Genomic DNA, 19,326 nt, shown 5'->3' on the forward strand with positions numbered 1-19,326 from the left:
AAAGAACAACCTTAACTTCAGAAGCTCATAAGTACTGAAAGGATTAAGATTTTTTTTTAATAGAAGTAATTTACAAATCTGTTTAACTTTCTGGAGCCAGTTGATATATAAAAAAAACACATTTTTTTTTCCTGGAATACCCCTTTAAATCACTTCTGGCTGCTCTGTAACGCCCTCCTCTCTGTTTTAGACACGAGTCTGATAGGCAGCTCAGGAGTGAGCACAGTGTCAGTAGTGTCCTCACTTACTAAACTTTGTCTCAGCCTGTGGTCCACCTGGGATTTTTTTTTTTTTTTTTCATACGCCATTATTTAAATTAGAGATGAGCGAACTTACAGTAAATTCGATACGAACTTCTCGGCTCGGCAGTTGATGACTTTTCCTGCATAAATTAGTTCAGCTTTCAGGTGCTCCGGTGGCCTGGAAAAGGTGGATACAGTCCTAGGAGACTCTTTCCTAGGACTGTATCCACCTTTTCCAGCCCACCGGAGCACCTGAAGGCTGAACTAATTTACACAGGATAAGTCATCAACTGCCGAGCAGAGAAGTTCGTGACGAATCGAATTTGCTGTAAGTTCACTCATCTCTGATTTAAATTCAAGGAGGAACATTTTTTTTTTTTTTTTAGAAAGTATAATTAGAACGGTTAATGTTTTGCTAAGATGTTAAACATATAAAAAGTTTTTTTTATTTTGACACTGTCCATTTAAATGGGAAATGAATAAACAGGTGAAGCAGGAAGCTTGTGCAGCAGCAGCTTTAGGTCATGTCTTAGAGAAGGCCTGCAAGGTTTTTGTGGAAATCTGTACTTGAATGTTTTCCCTAATATCATACTGATAGTTTTCATAGTGGACTAAAACAAATGTTCTTTTACTATCTTAAGCTATATATTGCCTATTGAATGTTGTTGCCTCCTGTGATGACAGAATGCTCTTGCCTGCTGCTGCTGTTTTCTGTTCCATTATGAGCTTGGTTATTGGGTTACTATAGTTATTCTGCAGGTAATGAATTGGGGAAAATGTGCATGTTTTATGCCCCTGCATCATTGTATTTAGTTTCATTTGTTGTTGTATATATGAAAGCAATAATAGTCTAGAAACATTTTATATATGGGGTGTATATAAGGCTGTGTTCTCATCGAATAGTTATGCTTTTCATATAAAGCATGTATGTTGGAAGTGTTCCATGACATACACCTCTGGAAGCTAGAAAGATAAAAACAAAAGGGTGCACTCCGTAGTGTAATACATTGAGACCAATGGTAACACTAAATGGGAACTACACTTACTATGGATGGTTGTTCTGATAACGAAGTACAACAATGGAATAGCAATCTCTACAGCCACTCTATGCCAACAAAGAGCATATAAACAACAATCCCCCCCCCCCTCCAAAGCACACAGCTGGATTAATCGGGCACTGATTCTGGGTAAGGGAATTTTATGACCCACAATGCAACGCGTTTCGCAGAGAATCCGCTTCCTCAGGCATGAAGGATAAGACTGAACACAGAGTTTATATAGGGAAATTTTTAACCCCTAAAAGGAATAATTTTTTTTTTACCCCTAACAACTATCTTTAGAATACATTATACACATCATTAAAAATGATTAAAATCATTCTATCCATATCCATGGATCTATATCCATGTATAGATCAACATATACAGAAAAATATACGTAATTCATAAATATACTGTAAAGAACAAGGAATTTAGCGACCATTTTCTATGGTTTCATTAAATCCATCAGGAAATAAAGTAACCAAAGAAAAAATCCAAAATGCTTCTCTGTTTAATTACTGCACACGATTATGGATATGTTGTGGAATGGTTTCAAGTATCTTTAGTTTTAAGTTATTAATGCATCAATCATGTTTTATTCAAAGACTAGCTGAGTACCCAGCATTGCCCTGTTTCCTTCCTAATCCTTGTTGGGGAGGGAACTCACCAAAGGAGGAAGCTTTTGCCTTAATATCCCGTCCTCACGTGCGATTTATTTTTGATAAAGATATTGTTAAGCTGAAAATAGAAGGGGACGTGGGTTTGTGGGACTGGGCGTGATTTGAAAGCCAGACCGATGCAAAAAAAGGGTAGAAAATAAAAGGGATGGGGCTTAAAATGAGGGCATGTCTTTGTGAGATTCGGTGTGGCTTGCAAGCCGGATTGACACATTCACCAGGAGATGCAGAGCGGAGCTTCTGAAGTAAGGTACTTATATGTCAAAAAAATAATAATAATGTGATAGTTAAATTAACCCTTACATACACCCTTACATAAAAGATGGGTTTTTGTTTAAAGTCCCATACAAAGTATATGGGACTTTAAACAAAAACCCATCTTTTATGTAAGGGTGTATGTAAGGGTTAATTTAACTATCACATTATTTTTTTTTTTTGACATATAAGTAATATGTAAGAGAAAACAAAGTGAAAACCAGCTCACCCCGCCCTGGACAGCAGAGCATGGATCCAGGGCATGCTGGACGGCACCAGCAAATGACAGAAGAATGAAGAAGGATGGATCCAGCTCAATGCAGGTAAAATCAAATTTAATCCAAAGGAAAAGGAAGGAACTAGTCAACTTGTTCCTTCCTTGTCCTTTGGATTAAATTTGATTTTACCTGCATTGAGCTGGATCCGTCCTTCTTCAATCATAAGTAATATGTGTATCAGGTATTATTGAAATATCTCCAGCCGTACGAAAGTTATGTGGGGACATACATTTAGCATGGGACTTTAAACAAAAACCCAGACCCTGACAAATGGGGGTAGTTAAGGGTTAAATTAACTATCCTATATTTTAAGTGGACATATAAGTAACATGTGACGAAGTATTATCAAATCGAGTTATGCAGTAACATATATTTCCCAAAGACTTGTATGGGACTTTAAAGAAAACCCCCGACCCTGGCAAATGGCAATTAGTAAGGGTTAAATGACCTATCCTGTGTTTGTTGTTGACATATAAGTAGCGTTTACCAAGTTTCATGTTTATATCTTTAACCGTTTGGACATGATGCTGGATCATACACACATTGTGGGAGATTTATCAAAACCTGTGGAGGGGAAAAGTTGACCAGTTGCCCATAGCAACCAATCAGATCGCTTCATTCATTTTTGAAAGGGCCTCTGAAAAATGAAAGAAGTGATCTTGATTGATTGCTATGGGCAACTGGTCAACTTTTCCTCTACACAGGTTTTGATATATTTCCCCCATTGAGTTTCATTTATAGATATAGAGAGAGAGAGATATATATATAGATGACGAGAGATACTGTGGAGCATGAAACCATTTTGTGGGTAATAACATTCCCTTACCCTGATCTGGTCTCAGCGCCTGATTCATCCCGCTGTGTGCTTTGGAGGAGGGATCGTTGTTTATACACCTCTGGAGGAAGTCAATGACATATGCCGCTGTATATTCAGTGGCATTTGACATCTCTATTTAGGAACTGCATTCTTTAAACCAAGAGGATTAATGTAATGGCTTATAGCATAAATTCAGACAAGTGCGATTTTATGTAAGTAAATTTCACTCACAATTTAGACAATTGTCAAAGTTCCTTTTTGTTCATTTCCCCCCCCCCCCCCCCCCCATAAAGTAGTACATCGTTTTCAGTGATACATGCTGGGAGGTGTTACAGACACGGCCTCAGTCCAGACCTGATGTATCTGGGTATCTGCCATGTGAGAATTCTTACCAATGGATGCGTGTACCCCAATGCATGCTTTACTGCTACTGAGCTTCATCAGGGGGCATGGCTAACACTGGGTCCAGAGCCTGACCATATACTCTGTGCGCATCACTGTTAATACTTTTAATGATACCAGAAGGCACCAATCATGGACCTTGAAATACAAACAGAACCTATAATTGTAAACACCTAAATGTTACCTCTGTTATAGCGGTGTGTGTGTGTGTGTGTGTGTGTGTGTGTGTACTGCTTCGGGCTGTGTATATCTGGATATTATTCCAAATCTTGCGGGACTAACTTTGATCATGTGACGCGAGTCATATGACCTATACTGAAAGTACATAATCTCCATGGTCCGGAACACAAATTCAAAAGACACAAAACAATGTAACAGTGAAAAGTACATGACAAAAAGACATTTTGGGAGATTTATCAAAACCTGTCCAGAGGAAAAGTTGCTGAGTTGCCCATAGTAACCAATCAGATCGCTTTGTTTTTGAAAAGGCCTCTGAAATATGAAAGAAGCAATCTGATTGGTTGCTATGGGCAACTCAGCAACTTTTCCTCTGGATAGGTTTTGATACATCTTCCCCATTATACTAGGGATATAAGAATATATAGGAGCTGGGACTTGAGTATCATTTTGGTGAGATTGGATATCTGTGATCTAAGGCAAGGGACCGAAGGGAAGAATTGTAGACTTGTCCCAATTCATGGTCAGGCCAGAATAGCCACCATACTGCTCAAGACGATGCATGAAAGAGGACAAAGACTGATCCGCATCCCCCAAGAATAAAAGCATTTTGTCTGCGCACAAAAGCTATATGCCCTTCTATGTCAAAAGCCTTCTAATATTTCCGAAGCCTTATGTAGATTTCCGAAGAATAAACTATCCTCGTGGATAATTGTAAGGATAACTGATAAAAGCAAACAGTAGCAGAATCTGCCTGTATGAACCTGCATGAAGCGGGTTCTTCCCTTGTTTTACAGTAGAACTAGAATGGCCTCCAATAAAGAACGAGGTAAGCAATCACCACTCTGCAGCTTGCATGACCGTCAGTAGTTGAGGTAATAACATTTCACTAAACTGGTTGAGGTCTTCATTAGGTAACTAAGTAACTCCTATGACTTCATTAGGCATATCTAATAATGCCTTCTGAGTTGAATCCCTATTGCAATATCATTGAATATGTAGAGTAGAAGTACCTGTAACTACCCCCTTCATTTTCATTTTCTCGATCTGTTATGTCAGTCATAAAGACGTAATCACTGCAGACCCCTTTCTTTATAATTTGTGCCTTTTTCTGTAGGTTGTGAGTAGATTTGCACAGTTCCACAGCTTAATCACCAAGGGGAAAGATGACTTTGTCAAGAAAAACATAAGGTCTGCCACTGTTGAGCACTTATCAAACATAATTGAATATCTAAGAGACCAGGAAAACTGTTGCCTAAAATGTCATCAAAAAAAGCTTGTAAGTGTGATTTTCTGAATGCATACCCTGCATCTTGAATGAAAGTGATTTTGTGGATTGTGAGCTGTTGCTTGATGATTTATACAATATTTCAGGCTAGCAGAGATGAGGAGGATGCATGGACTGTAGATTCAGCTGTGGGATCTGCATCTGTAGCTGAGAGCACATCACTAAACATTGATGTGCAGTCTGAAGGTTCAGATACCACGGTAAGGAGTTTTCTGAATACATAGTTAAGTTCAGTGTGGACCAAGTGTGTTTATAAAGTGAATGTAAATCCTTTATAGGGGTTTTCTGTTTTTTTTTTTTATTATTTTTATTATTCTCTGGATAGGCCACCAATATGTAATTGGTGTGGTTCCATCCCCTTTCAATCAGCTTTTTACCAGAGCTGCAGTGCTGGATATATATTTCCATACAAGAGTACATAAAGTGGAACCTATAACCCTGTGTTGGGACACAGTAGGGTTATAGGTTGAACTTGATGGACTTTTATAGATCTTTCTCTGTTTGGGTATAGTGAGGTAGAGCTCTTTCAATCAAGGCCAGCAGGGCAAGGAGGATTCCCCATGGACTGCACAGATGACTTTTGAGCACCATGAAAGTGATGTCCGGTTTCCTTTTAACCCCTTAAGGACACATGACGTACTGAAACGTCATGTGTCCGCTCCCGATCTATAACGCGGGGCCACGGCATGGCACCGCGTCATAGTGGGTCGGGCCCGGCCTCTAACAACGGCCAGGACCGTGGCTAATAGTGCGCGGCATTGATCGCTGTGCCGCGCGCTATTAACCCTTTAGACGCGGCGTTCAAAGTTGAAAGTTGCGTCTAAAGTGAAACTGAAACCATGCCGGTTAGCTCAGTGGGCTGTTCGGGATAGCCGCGGCATCCCGAACAGCTTACAGGACAGCAGGAGGGACCCTACCTGCCTCCTCGCTGTCCGATCGCCGAATGACTGCTCAGTGCCTGAGATCCAGGCATGAGCAGTCAAGCGGCAGAATCATCCATCACTGGTTTCTTATGAGAAACCAGTGATCAATGTGAAAGATCAGTGTGTGCAGTGTTATAGGTCCCTATGGGACCTATAACACTGCAAAAAAAAAAAAGTGAATAAATATCATTTAACCCCTTCCCTATTAAAAGTTTGAATCGCCCCCCCCCTTTTCCCATGATAAAAAAAAACAGTGTAAATAAACATATATGGTATCGCCGCGTGCGAAAATGTCCGAATTATAAAAATATATAGTTGATAAAGCCGCACGGTCAATGGCGTGCGCGCAAAAAAAATTCCAAAGTCCAAAATAGTGCATTATTGGTCACTTTTTATATCATGAAAAAATAAGTCCTATTAATGCAAAAACGGTACCGTTAAAAACTTCAGATCACGGCGCAAAAAATTAGCCCTCATACCGCCCCATACACGGAAAAATAAAAAAGCTATAGGGGTCAGAAATGACAATTTTAAACGTATTAATTTTCCTGCATGAAGTTATGATTTTTTTCCAGAAGTACGACAAAATCAAATCTATATAAGTAGGGTATCATTATAACCGTATGGACATACAGAATAAATATCAGGTGTAATTTTTACCAAAAAATTTACTACGTAGAAACGGAAGCCCCCAAAAGTTACAAAACAGCGTTTTTTTTTTTCAATTTTGTCTCACAATTATATTTTTTTACGTTTCACCGTATATTTTTGGGCAAAATCACTGATGTCATTACAAAATAGAATTGGTGGTGCAAAAAATAAGCCATCACATGGATTTTTAGGTGCAAAATTGAAAGAGTTATGATTTTTTAAAGGCAAGGAGCAAAAAATGAAAATGCAAAAACGGAAAAAACCCCGGTCCTTAAGGGGTTAAGGACCAAGCCCATTTTGACCTTGAAGGGGTACTCGGCTGTTAGACTTCTTATCCCCCACGATTCCCCCTGCAGCAGCCTGGTACCTCAGCAACCCATAGCTAAGTTTTCGCCGAGGCTGATGATGGGCGGTGCAGGGGACGGGGCATCGTGATGTTACGGTTACGCCCCCGCGTAACGCCCCTTCCATAGACTTGCATTGAGGGGGACTGACGTGACATCACAAGGAGGCGGAGCCGTAACATCACTACGCCCCATCCCCTGCACCGCCTGTTCTATGCCTCGGAGAAATCTTAGCTCCGGGCTACTGAGGTACCGGGCTGCTGCAGGCGGGATCGTGGGGGTCCACAGCGGCGGGCCCCCTGCGATCAGACATCTCATCCCCAATCCTTTGGATATGGGATAAGATGTCTAGGGCCGGAGTACCCCTTTAAGGACCAGGACAATTTTATTTTAAAATTTTTTTCCTCCTCGCCTTCTAAAAATCATAACTATTTTATTAGAAGGAAGGTAGGAGCCTGCACCTCTCACATATGCTTTGGACAGTATTGGCAGTAAGAGGCTATATCCACATACCCGTGCTCAGTAGAGAAAGGCAGAAAGAGCCACAATTGCAAATGAAGAAATGAAGCCACGGCACTGGGTACGTTTTGCAGTTAAAATTTCTTCTTTATTGCAGCATAGCAGGTCAGTATGGGAGTTGGACCAAGACGAGCGCTGGTTTTGCGTGCAAACACACTTTGTCAAGGCATACTGGGAGTAGACGGAACTCCGTCTAAATACTCCCCTTGGCCAATCACAATTGAAAATACTTTCATTAACATATACAACACAATACAAAGTAGAATTATTGCACATAATGGTACATACAAATGATACATAAAACATACAATGCTATTACCAAAGCAAACAAAATGTTATTCACCTATCGGTCAGAGAAAAGAAGATAGATTTTTATCATTTAGACCTAGAGCACCTGTTGCTCCGGTCCGTATGATCCATTTTGCTTCTGCCTGCAAAAGTCTGCAAAAGTCTTGTGTGTCCATTAGGGATCGACCGATATTGATTTTTTTTAGGGCCGATAACTTATACCGATATTCCGGTATAAGTTATCAGCTATTTCACCCCCCAGCCCTACAGAAGCCGCTGCAGATCAATGATTTAATTCAGGCGCTTTAAATCAATGAACTGCAGCGGCTTTTTCGGGGCCAGAGACCGCCGCTGCCGCCACCTGCTTCTCTCCCCCTGCCGGTCCTGAGCTTAACCACTGCTGCTGCCCCATTGCCTCCCCCATCCCCGGTTTTATAATTATCGGGGTCGGGCGCTACCACCGCCGCTTTGGGCAAACCAGTGGCAACCAAACTGAAACGCATCATGTTCCAATCGCATCATGTTCCTCCGCCGTAACAACACAGAATATTCCAATTTTGCACAACAGTCATGCGAATTGATGCAAAGACTGAGAGACAGAGGTTACACTGAACAACTGATACTGGATGCGTTTTTTAGGGCAAGCTCTAAAAATAGGGAAGAACTAATTTTCAAGCGTGGAAACGGCCAAAAAGGTACCTTGACCCGAGCAGTCTTCTCGTTTGAATATAGCCCTATGGCCAACACCATCAGACAACCATAAGAAAAAATTGGCACATTGTGCAAGCTGACACTAACCTGCGCGTCTTTACAGCAGAACCACCATTAATTTTGTTCCGTAGAACACGTAATCTTAGAGATGAATTAACCCCTTCAGGACCAAGCCCATTTTGGCCTTAAGGACCAGAGCGTTTTTTGCACATCTGACCACTGTCACTTTAAACATTAATAACTCTGGAATGCTTTTAGTTATCATTCTGATTATGAGATTGTTTTTTCGTGACATATTCTACTTTAACATGGTGGTAAATTTTTGTGGTAACTTGCATCCTTTCCTTGTGAAAAATCCTAAAATTTGATGAAAAATTTGAAAATTTTGCATTTTTCTAACTTTGAAGCTCTCTGCTTGTAAGGAAAATGTATATTACAAATAAAAAAAATTTTTATTCACATATACAATATGTCTACTTTATGTCTGCATCATAAAAGTGACGAGTTTTTACTTTTGGAAGACACCAGAGGGCTTCAAAGTTCAGCAGCAAGTTCAGGCTTGCATCAGCTGTTGCAAAACCACAACTCCCAGCATGCATGGTCTGTTAGTGCATGCTGGGAGTTATAGTTTTGCAACAGCTGGAGGCACACAGGTTAGGAAACACTGAGTTAGAAACAGACAATGTTTCCCAACCAGTGTGTCTCCAGTTGTTGCAAAACTACAACTCCCAGCATGCCCAGACAGCTGAAGGGCATGCTGGGAGTTGTAGTTCGGCAACATCTGAAGGGCCAGATGTTGCTGAACTAAAACTCCCAGCATGCCTGGACAGTCAGTGCATACTGGGAGTTGTAGTTTTGCAACAGCTGGAAGAGCACAGATTGGAGACCATTATACAATGGTCTCCAAACTGGGGCCCTCCAGATGTTGCAAAACTACAACTCCCAGCATGCATGGTCTTTTAGTGCATGCTGGGAGTTATAGTTTTGCAACAGCTGGAGGCACACAGGTTAGGAAACACTGAGTTAGAAACAATGTTTCCCAACCAGTGTGTCTCCAGCTGTTGCAAAACTACAACTCCCAGCATGCCCAGACAGCTGAAGGGCATGCTGGGAGTTGTAGTTCGGCAACATCTGAAGGGCCAGATGTTGCTGAACTAAAACTCCCAGCATGCCTGGACAGTCAGTGCATGCTGGGAGTTGTAGTTTTGCAACAGCTGGAAGAGCACAGATTGGAGACCATTATACAATGGTCTCCAAACTGAGGCCATCCAGATGTTGCAAAACTACAACTCCCAGCATGCCCAGACAGCCAAAGGCTGTCTAGGCATGCTGGGAGTTGTAGTTTTCAGACTCCTAGAAGCAGCAGTGAAGATCTTCACTGCTGCCTCTGAGGACTACATACTTACCCGTCGCTGCTCGTCCACGTGGCCGGTCCCGCGCTGCTCCTCGGTCCCGCCGCTGGATCAGGTAAGTCCGCCGGTCCCCACGTGTTCCCCCCGAATGCCGCAGGTCCCCGCGAGCCCCTGCAGCCTTCGTCCCCCGTTCTGCCCGACTTCCAGGGGCGGGCAGTGCGGGGGATCTGAACTTTCACCCCAGATCACTGTGATTGGTCCACAGGGACCAATCACAGTGATCGCTGACCAGGACCATCAATTGATGGTCCTGGGGGTGAAGCAGAAGTTGTCCCCTGCTGGAAACAGCGGGACTTCTGCCAGTTAACCCGTGCGATGCTGCGCATCGCCGGGTTAACTGAATGTCATTTATAAACGCCGGGATGCGCGAACGCACTGCACAACCCGGCGTTTATATATGACATTCTGCGGGAAGGGGTTAATAAAAAGTCGTATCCCTCAGTCGATCTAATTGGATTCAACAGAGTCTCCCGAAAGGGAATTTTAAATGTAAACACTGCTCCTTCTGTAAGCAGTTTCTTGACTCTGGTTCTATCCAATTGGGTTGTATTAATCATGTTATATCCGACTTTATTACATGCCGATTAGATTTTGTTGTGTATGCGGTGATCTGCCCGTGCCATCTATTTTACATTGGCAAAACTATCCGCCCTTTGTTCCATAGGTATCGTGAACATCTAGCCTCGATTAGGACAGGAAAAGACTGTCCTCGCCTTATCTCTCATATGAAAGAAATACATAATGGTAACAGTAATTTGCTCCGATTTATTGGTCTCCAGAGAATAATGTATCGACACACAAGACTTTTGCAGGCAGAAGCAAAATGGATCATACGGACCGGAGAAACGGGTGCTCTAGGTCTGAATGATCGAAATGATCTATCTTCTTTTCTCTGACCGATAGGTGAATAACATTTTGTTTGCTTTGGTAATAGCATTGTATGTTTTATGTATCATTTGTATGTACCATTATGTGCAATATTTTCTACTTTGTATTGTGTTGTATATGTTAATGAATGTATTTTCAATAAGCGATTGTGATTGGCCAATGGGAGTATTTTGACAGTGTTCCGTCTACTCCCAGTATGCCTTGACAAAGCGTGTTTGCACGCGAAACCAGCGCTTGTCTTGGTCCAACTCCCATACTGACCTGCTATGCTGCAATAAAGAAGAAATTTTAACTGCAAAACGTACCCAGTGCCGTGGCTTCATTTCTTCACTTGCATAACTATATTTTATATTTTCATCCACAGACTAATGTTTGTAATGACATCACTCAATTTACAAAAATACAACAAAAAAATACTTTGTATTTGGAAATGGAAAAGAAAACCGCAATTTTGCAAATATTGGAAGGTTTTGTTTTCACGCCGTACAATTTACGGCAAAAATTACATATTTTCTTTATTCTGCCAGTCAATACGATTAAAATGATACCCATAATTACATACTTTTCTATTATTGTACCGCTTTAAAAAAAAAAAATCGCTAACTTTTTAACCAAATTAGTACGATTAAAATCCATCTATTTTGACGACCTATAACTTTAAAATTTTTCTGTATAAGCAGCGGTATGAGGGGTCATTTTATTTTGCGCCATGATCTGTACTTTTTATTGATACCACATGTGTGTATATAAAACTTTTATACATTTTTCTTATATTTTTTGGAATAAATTGTGACAGCAACAATTTTGGACATTTACGCACGCGGCGATACCAAATATATTTATATTTTGGGGGTAAAATGGGAAAAAGGGACAATTCATTTTTATTGGGGGAGGGGATTTTTCCAATTTTTTTTACATTTTTTATGTCTTCATAGGGGACTATTTATAGCAATCACTTGATTGCTTATACTGTTCAGTGCTATGCATAGGGCATAGCACTGATCAGTATTATCGGCTATCTTCTGCTCTGGTCTGCTGGAAGGCAGATCAGTGCAGAAGGTGGCAGAGGCAGGTGAGGGGACATCCATCCGCCAAGTTAGTTGGTCTGATCCCCGTGGCCGTTCCTGGGGCAATCGGATCATCCAAAACTGTAGCTGCACTGCCGCAAATGTCGTGATCATTACTGATCACTGCATCTGGGGAGGTTAATGGCGGACAGCTGCACGATCACGGATGTCGGCCAATACCGACGGGTCCCTGGCTGCTACCAGCAGCCGGGACCTGCCGTGCATGGACCCAAGCATCTCTCAGTTGCTCATGGTCACGTATAGGCCGTAAATGTACGTCCTTGTGCGCGAGGTACCTCCACACCAGACGTACATTTAGGTCCATGGTCATTAATGGGATAAATAGGAGCTTAGCTGCAGTAACTCAGCACAGGAGCAACACAATATATGGAGTTGTCTCCTTCCGGAACTATTCAATATGCATTACAAACTGGATGCTGCATAGGAAATGGGCTACTACATGTTAGCATTTCAATAACTGACTGACCATCTAATATATTGATGGACCCTGGCCACTGAAGTGGTGAACTGTTCTGGCCATAGAGAGAGGTCTTAGGTATAGGGAGCCCCCTAAATTATGATAATTTTTCTTTAAACCCTGTTGAGGTATTTTTTATTTTATTTTAAGATTTATACACCATGATATTTAAATCTGTAATAGGGTAAATTGTTGGCAGCATTGTACATGTAAATGTACCATTTATACTGTAACATTTTAAGTCTAACAAACTTAATTATTTAATAAAGGAGGTGTCTGTTAGTCGTCCACGAATTGAAGACAATCTAGGGAGCTCTGGGTCACAAATGAAATGTTCACATCCTGACATCAAAACCTCTCCAAAGAGTAAAAGACCGGCTATGAATAACAGGGAAATGAAGTCAAGTAGCACTTGTGTTTTGCAGCCAGGATTACAGTTTAAGGTATATGTTATAATATTTCTATGAGTAGACTACATGCCCTGTTGATAATCTGCGAGATTCTATTGATATTACCTATTAATATCTTGGTGACATTTTGTCACTTGCTAAAGTAAATTATGTGAATTTACTAGCAATATTCTAGAAGGGTCATTTGGTCCATCCCAGCCCAGGTGTGCATGCACAAATATAGAGATGAGCAAACTTACAGTAAATGCGATTCGTCACGAACTTCTCGGCTCGGCAGTTGATGACTTTTCCTCCATAAATTAGTTCAGCTTTCAGGTGCCCCGGTGGGCTGGAAAAGGTGGATACAGTCCTAGGAGACTCTTTCCTAGGAATGTATCCACCTTTTCCAGCCCACCGGAGCGCCTGAAGGCTGAACTAATTTACGCAGGATAAGTCATCAACTACCGAGCCGAGAAGTTCGTGACGAATCGAATTTACTGCAAGTTCGCTCATCTCTACACAAATATATTTATTTATTTTTATAATCTCTATTAGGGATCGACAGATTATCGGTATGGCTGATATTATCGGCCGATAATCACGATTTTGGGCATTATCGGTATCGGCAATTACCTTGAGTATGATGAGCTCCTCTACCCCTCCCCTCTCCCCTGTCATGAGGTCTGCACAAACATTTTTATACTTTCTGCATAAATGCATGCTCTATATAACTCTAATGCAGCCATGGGAAACTATGTGGTGCAAGGACAGTAGAAAATATAAAGTTTTTTACATTTTCACAGCTTTGTGGCAAATTGCATGCTTTTTATAACCCTAAAGCAGCCATGTGGAACCTATATAATGCAAATACACATGATATAAGTTCATAAATTAACCAAAGAGAAATCATTTTGCATATAAATAATTTTTTAGCACCTTGTATTGCTTGTCACTGTACATGCTTCTCCTGAAGAGGCTGCAAGCTGTCTGCATTTAGTCTGGATCTCTCAAGTGTTCTCACTCAGTTGAAAGCTGGATTATACATTGTACTGAGTGAGCATAGAAGAGAGAAAACCACTCCCCCTCTCTTCAGAATTTCAGTCCTTTTCTTGGTAGTAGTCAGGACCAAAGAGCCCTAGATATCAGGGTTCGTTTTCAAAAGTAAAAAGTGACAGAGACCCCTCGTGGCCATATTTTCAAACATGTATTTCACATCTTAAGCAATACATTTTTTTTTATAAAGTATATTAGGAAAATGCTAAGTTTTTAAGGAAGTATTAAATGGGGAAAAAAGTTGTTTCTAATGACAGTAACACTTTCAGTAGTCTGAAACTCCCAGGTCCAGCTGTAAAGATGTATAGTGTATTGCTATGCTGTATAGTAGGGATCGACCGATTATCGGTTTGGCCGATAATCATGATTTTGGACATTAAAGGTATCGGCAATTGCCAATATGCCGATAATGCCCCACCAGAGACCACTGCCACTGCTGCCTCCCCCATCCTCGGTTTTATAATTGCCTGTTCCAGGGACCCGCACTACTTCTGGCTCTTGCGCGCTGCGCAGCGGCGCAATGACTAGTGAGATCCTCAACACGACGTCACCGTCAGTGCGCACAGTGACAGCTCAGGATGCCGCCGGAGCCAGAAGTAGCGCAGGCCCCGGGAACAGGTAATTCTAAAACCAGGGATGGGGGAGGGAATGGGGCAGCGGCGGGGGTGGTTGGACTAGGGAGGACCCCAGGACAGGCAGGGGGAGAAAAGCGGGCAGCGGCGGTCTCTGGCCCCGCAAAAGTCACTGCAGTTTATTGCTTTAAAGCACCCACTTTAAATCATTGATCTGCAGAGGCTTGTGGGGGGTGGGGGGTGGGGTGGAATAGCGGATAACTTATACCGGAATATCGGTCTAAGTTATCGGCTATCGGCCTGAAAGGTCACAGATTATCGGTATCGGCTCTAAAAAATCGATATCGGTCGATCCCTACTGTACAGCCGAATACTACACTCTCCTCTGACTTCTTGAAAGAGCGAACGGAGTAGGTTTCAGAGGTTGACGAGCTGCAGTAACATCTTGTCGAAATACGCAGGACTGACTGCTTGCAACACTAAGCAAGCATATGCTAAAGGGATTGCCCAGTGCCCAGCTTTTGTGATAATGACCCCTGCTGAAGTGCGCGTTACTTGGGGAATGTCTTTACACACAAGAAATGTCCTCTCAGCCAACCACTGCTGCATCATTGACCTGCCTCAGTCAGTGTTTGTTAAAAAGAAAAAAAAAAAAAAAGAGAATACAGCGCTCCGTGGTGTAACAAACGAGAGACCTGTGGGGTATCGTGACTTCTATATTTGCCGCTCACCTGAAATGGTTGTGTTCCCCCATACACAACAATGGTGAGTACATATAAGTGTAGTGTCCGCAGCCAACCGGCTCATGTAACAGATAAAATGAAAGGCTTCTGGAGGAATGCTGGTTTCACGTGGCGCAGGACACAGAATGCCAACAGGTAGGTAAAAGTAATAATGGTTCTCCCATAATGCAGTCAGTCAGTGTTTGTCAAATGATTACTGAAAATAAAGTTTGCAAGATGGCAATATGTGTGTTTTAAAAAAAAAATATATATATTTTTTTTAATAATATTTATGCTTCTAATTGTATTTATTTACTTACTTTTGGGCAACCCCTTTCAGTCTGAGTTTTAAGAGCGTTTGTCTAGTTTCTATACCTTTCTTTCTTTAATTTGATATATTTGTTTTCCACTGCTAGAAATCACTTCACAATATTATGATCTAGAAAGTAATCAGCCGAAGTTGTTGAATCAGTGCTGTATGGTAAATGTTACTATCTTGCATTAGTAATGACTGGATAGCAGTTTAGAAAAGAGAACGCGCTAAACGGGCATAACTTAAAGGGAACCAATCAACATATTTTAGCATATTTACTGCCTGGCAATGCGTTATATATGCTAAAATCATTATCCTCACTGTCCCTGTGGGAAGTTTGTGCCCCCCAGGATGGTGAAGATATTAAGTTAAAAAGCGGGGACTTGCACTTACCAGCTCCGTTCGCTGTGGCCCCGCCCCGATGGCTTGAATGACTGCTTGCGTCATCGCTCTGCTCAGTCTGCTTTTTTCTTTCTTTTTTGTACTGCTATCACGTTAATGCCATTTGGTCCATTACATCAGCCCTATATGAGTTTAAGAGCATGATAGAGCTCTTAAGCATAGGGATAGGCATAGCATTCTTGTATTGAATAGCACTCCAAACTGAGGCACTTGTGAAATTGCTGTTTATTCAACAGTGTTAATGATTATACAGTATCAGGGGTGTGGAAATTTTATGAAAAACTACTTGTCCACGGGACTAAAATGGAGCAAAATCTACTTGTCCCTCATGACGATCCACTTGTCCGTGCCAATTTTGCTTTTAGGCTCTGATTTTTTCCTCCTCGCCCTATAATAACCATAACTAACTACTATAATGATACATTTTAATTTTTCAATAACGTATTCTCTGAACCAAAAAAAACAAAATACATATATATATATATATATATATATATATATATATATTAAGGGAAGTGAAATTGAAATAGTAAAAGATAATTTTGCAGATTTGGTGTTTTTCTTTTCTGCGCCATTTACCTTGTGGTTGAGGTAACATGTTAGTTTTATACTTTAGGCCGCCTGATTACAGCGATACCAGATTTGTATCGTTTACGTCATGTTTTACTAATTCTGAACTTTTTCTAATTTTTATTTTTTAACAACTGTAGCTTTGTTTTTTTTCCGCATACCAGGCTGTATGAGGGCTCATTTTTTGCGCCATAATCTGTTTTTTGTTTCAGTACCATTTTGGTAATGATCTGACTTTTTAATCGCTTTTTAACTTTTTTTTCTAGGATATTATAAAAATTGCTAATCTGTGGTTTGGTATTTTTTTACATTTACCGTACGGGATACATAATGTTATATTTTAATAGGTTGTACAATTACGCACGAAGCGATACCAAATATGTTTGTTTTTATATAGGAAAAGGGGGTGATTTGAACTTTTAACATGGAAGGGGTTAATGCAGCAGTCTTCAAACTGTGGCCCTCCAGGTGTTGCAAAACTACAACTCCCAGCATGCCCGGACAGCCAACGGCTGTCCTGGCATGCTGGGAATTGTAGTTTTGTAACATCTGGAGGGGCACAGTTTGAAGACCACTGGGTTAATGTGTGTCTTTCAAACTTTTATTAAAACTTTTATTTATTATTATTATTATTACACTTTATTAGACTTATGAGGAATCATTAGATTCCTCAGACAGATGAATAGTTCTATTGAACTCAATTACTCTGTGTGCTCTGTGATCCATTGATAGAGCCTGGTCCAGCCAGGATCTATCAATGACAGAGCCGGGACAGGAGGAAGCAGAGGTAAGCCCTCCGGCTACCTCTATAGTGGATCACCCCCCACGATCGTGCTGCGGGGGGGGGGGGGGGGGGGGGGGCGCGAGGGTGGCGGCGATCCACCCCACTAGCCCACCAGGGAGCATTCACATGTCCCTTAAGACGCCGCTGTCAGCTTTGACAGCGGCGATCTAAAGGGTTAATAGCCAGCCGCGGCGAGCGCCGCATGCTGGCTATTAGCGGCAGCCCCCGGCTACTGAGAACAGCCGGGGGCTGCAGAGTATGGAGCAGGCAGGAATCCCGAGCCCGCTCCATACTCCCCTGTGATCGCCGCATGCATCTCCCCGTGCAGACGTGCCTCCTCCCCTCAGCTCTCTCCGAAGCTACTGCTGGGGGGAGTGAAGGCAGAGGACGCAGGTCTGCACGGGGAGCAAGAAGCCACGCCCCCTCATCTCCCCCGGGACGTCTGCAGAGCAGGGGAGAGAAGACCAATACACAGCTTCTCATCTCTGCTTCCGAGGACACAGGCTGCAGAGTATGGAGCGGGCAGGAGTCAGGAGCCGCTCCATACAGACTGCAGATCCGCCGCACTTGTCAGGTCCGGCCCTGCTTGCCCGAAGCCGGGCTAAGGGCCGGACAAATTCACCTGCCCGGCGCCCAAAACTGCTAGTCCCGGGCGTCGGGCGATAGAAATTCCACATCCCTGAGTATACATTCATTCTCATTGGTTTATACAAGCCAATAAATGAATGTAGATAAAGCACAAGGAGCAACTTATTTTGGTTCTTGTATGGCAATCCAATGTTCCTTCATAACTTGCATTATTATGTTTGTTGTTGGTAAAAGAATGGCACCGTGCTGGAACTGTCACATGATAAACCCCATCAGTGCCTGGTGGAACCAATTGACTTATGGTTGGGTCAGTCATGTACCATAATGGTGTTTGCCTCTTTAATTACGGTTTCCTCTAACTACAAGCTGAACAGAGCATTAAAGGGGTATTCTGGGATTTATTAACTTTCAACTACATTCCTATTATGCAAAGTAATCTGCCTTATTTCATCTTTTTCTCTTTCCCCTCCAGGTTCAGCATTCGCAGCAGTATTGGTGACTGCTGTCTTGAGCCTTTCCCGTGATCAGGTAAGGCAGGAAGTAGCCATGCCCCCCATGTTTTGTCTCAACTGAAAAGGATCACAGGAAAGGTTTGAGACAACTGTCATCAATACAGTCATGAATCCGAAACCTGGGGGGACCAGACAAAGATAAAATGGTGGACAATCCGTGGCAGACCTATAAATCAAGTAAATGCTTAACCCACATAACTTTGCATAACGGGCATGTAGTTAAATGTTAATAAATCCCGAAATACCCTTTTAAGGCATGTGATTTTTTTTTGACTATTTTCTTTAATTAACATTTTACTTAAATTTAGGGTTCTGTTATAAACATATGGGTGGAGATTTATGAAAACCTGTCCAGAGGAAATGTTGCTGAGTTGCCCATAGCAACCAATTAGATGGCTTCTTTCACTTTTATCAAGGCCTCTACAAAATGAAAGAAGCGATTTGATTGGTTGCTATAGGCAACTCAGCAACTTTTCCTCTGGACAGGTTTTCATAAATCTCCAACATGCATTTTATCCCTGCACTGACACAATAGGCTGACACCTGGTTCTTGTATGGACTTCAGAGAGTCTTCTTATCGTATGAGGTTGAACGAGTTAAGAGCCTTTTACTCTTGGCAATTTGTGGCCGAAAAAGCTGAGATTGTTCCAAGTTAAAGACCCTGGTTTTCAGACCTGGTAAAAGCCTAATATGGTTGGAAAATGAGCCATTTGGAGTCACTAACTGACTCAGTTCAGCTTATTAAAATGAGGCACAGCATTGAGCTTGCAGCGATACAGCAGCCGATGCACAAATTGTGGCGTACATGCCCACTTTCCCTTTAATATGCCATGTTACCCAGTATACATGACATGACTTAAAATATATCTGTATGTGCATGTTAAATTAAATTCTACTATAAACCATTTCCTTTTACAGAAAAAAATATGAATTTGGGACAGATGAGTTAAGTCCGGTACACAGT

General features: G+C 41.7%; 1 protein-coding gene across 12 annotated transcripts in view; it reads left to right on the forward strand.

The window, feature by feature from the left end:
- Nucleotides 1-19,326, forward strand: part of PCM1 (pericentriolar material 1) — a 175,261-nt gene that overhangs the window by 58,853 nt on the left and 97,082 nt on the right. For 5 of the 12 annotated variants that reach the window (XM_056559117.1, XM_056559133.1, XM_056559153.1 and 2 more), the window contains exons 5-7: nt 5,006-5,167; nt 5,263-5,376; nt 12,727-12,900. The exons of 2 other annotated variants lie outside the window; for them this stretch is intronic. In XM_056559117.1, coding sequence (XP_056415092.1) covers nt 5,006-5,167; nt 5,263-5,376; nt 12,727-12,900 — 450 coding nt within the window. The remainder of the gene's footprint in view (nt 1-5,005; nt 5,168-5,262; nt 5,377-12,726; nt 12,901-19,326) is intronic. 5 more of the 12 variants (XM_056559170.1, XM_056559204.1, XM_056559195.1 and 2 more) reach the window with 3 other exon arrangements.

The sequence above is a fragment of the Hyla sarda genome, chromosome 1, assembly GCF_029499605.1.
Source record: "Hyla sarda isolate aHylSar1 chromosome 1, aHylSar1.hap1, whole genome shotgun sequence".
NCBI lineage: Eukaryota > Metazoa > Chordata > Amphibia > Anura > Hylidae > Hyla > Hyla sarda.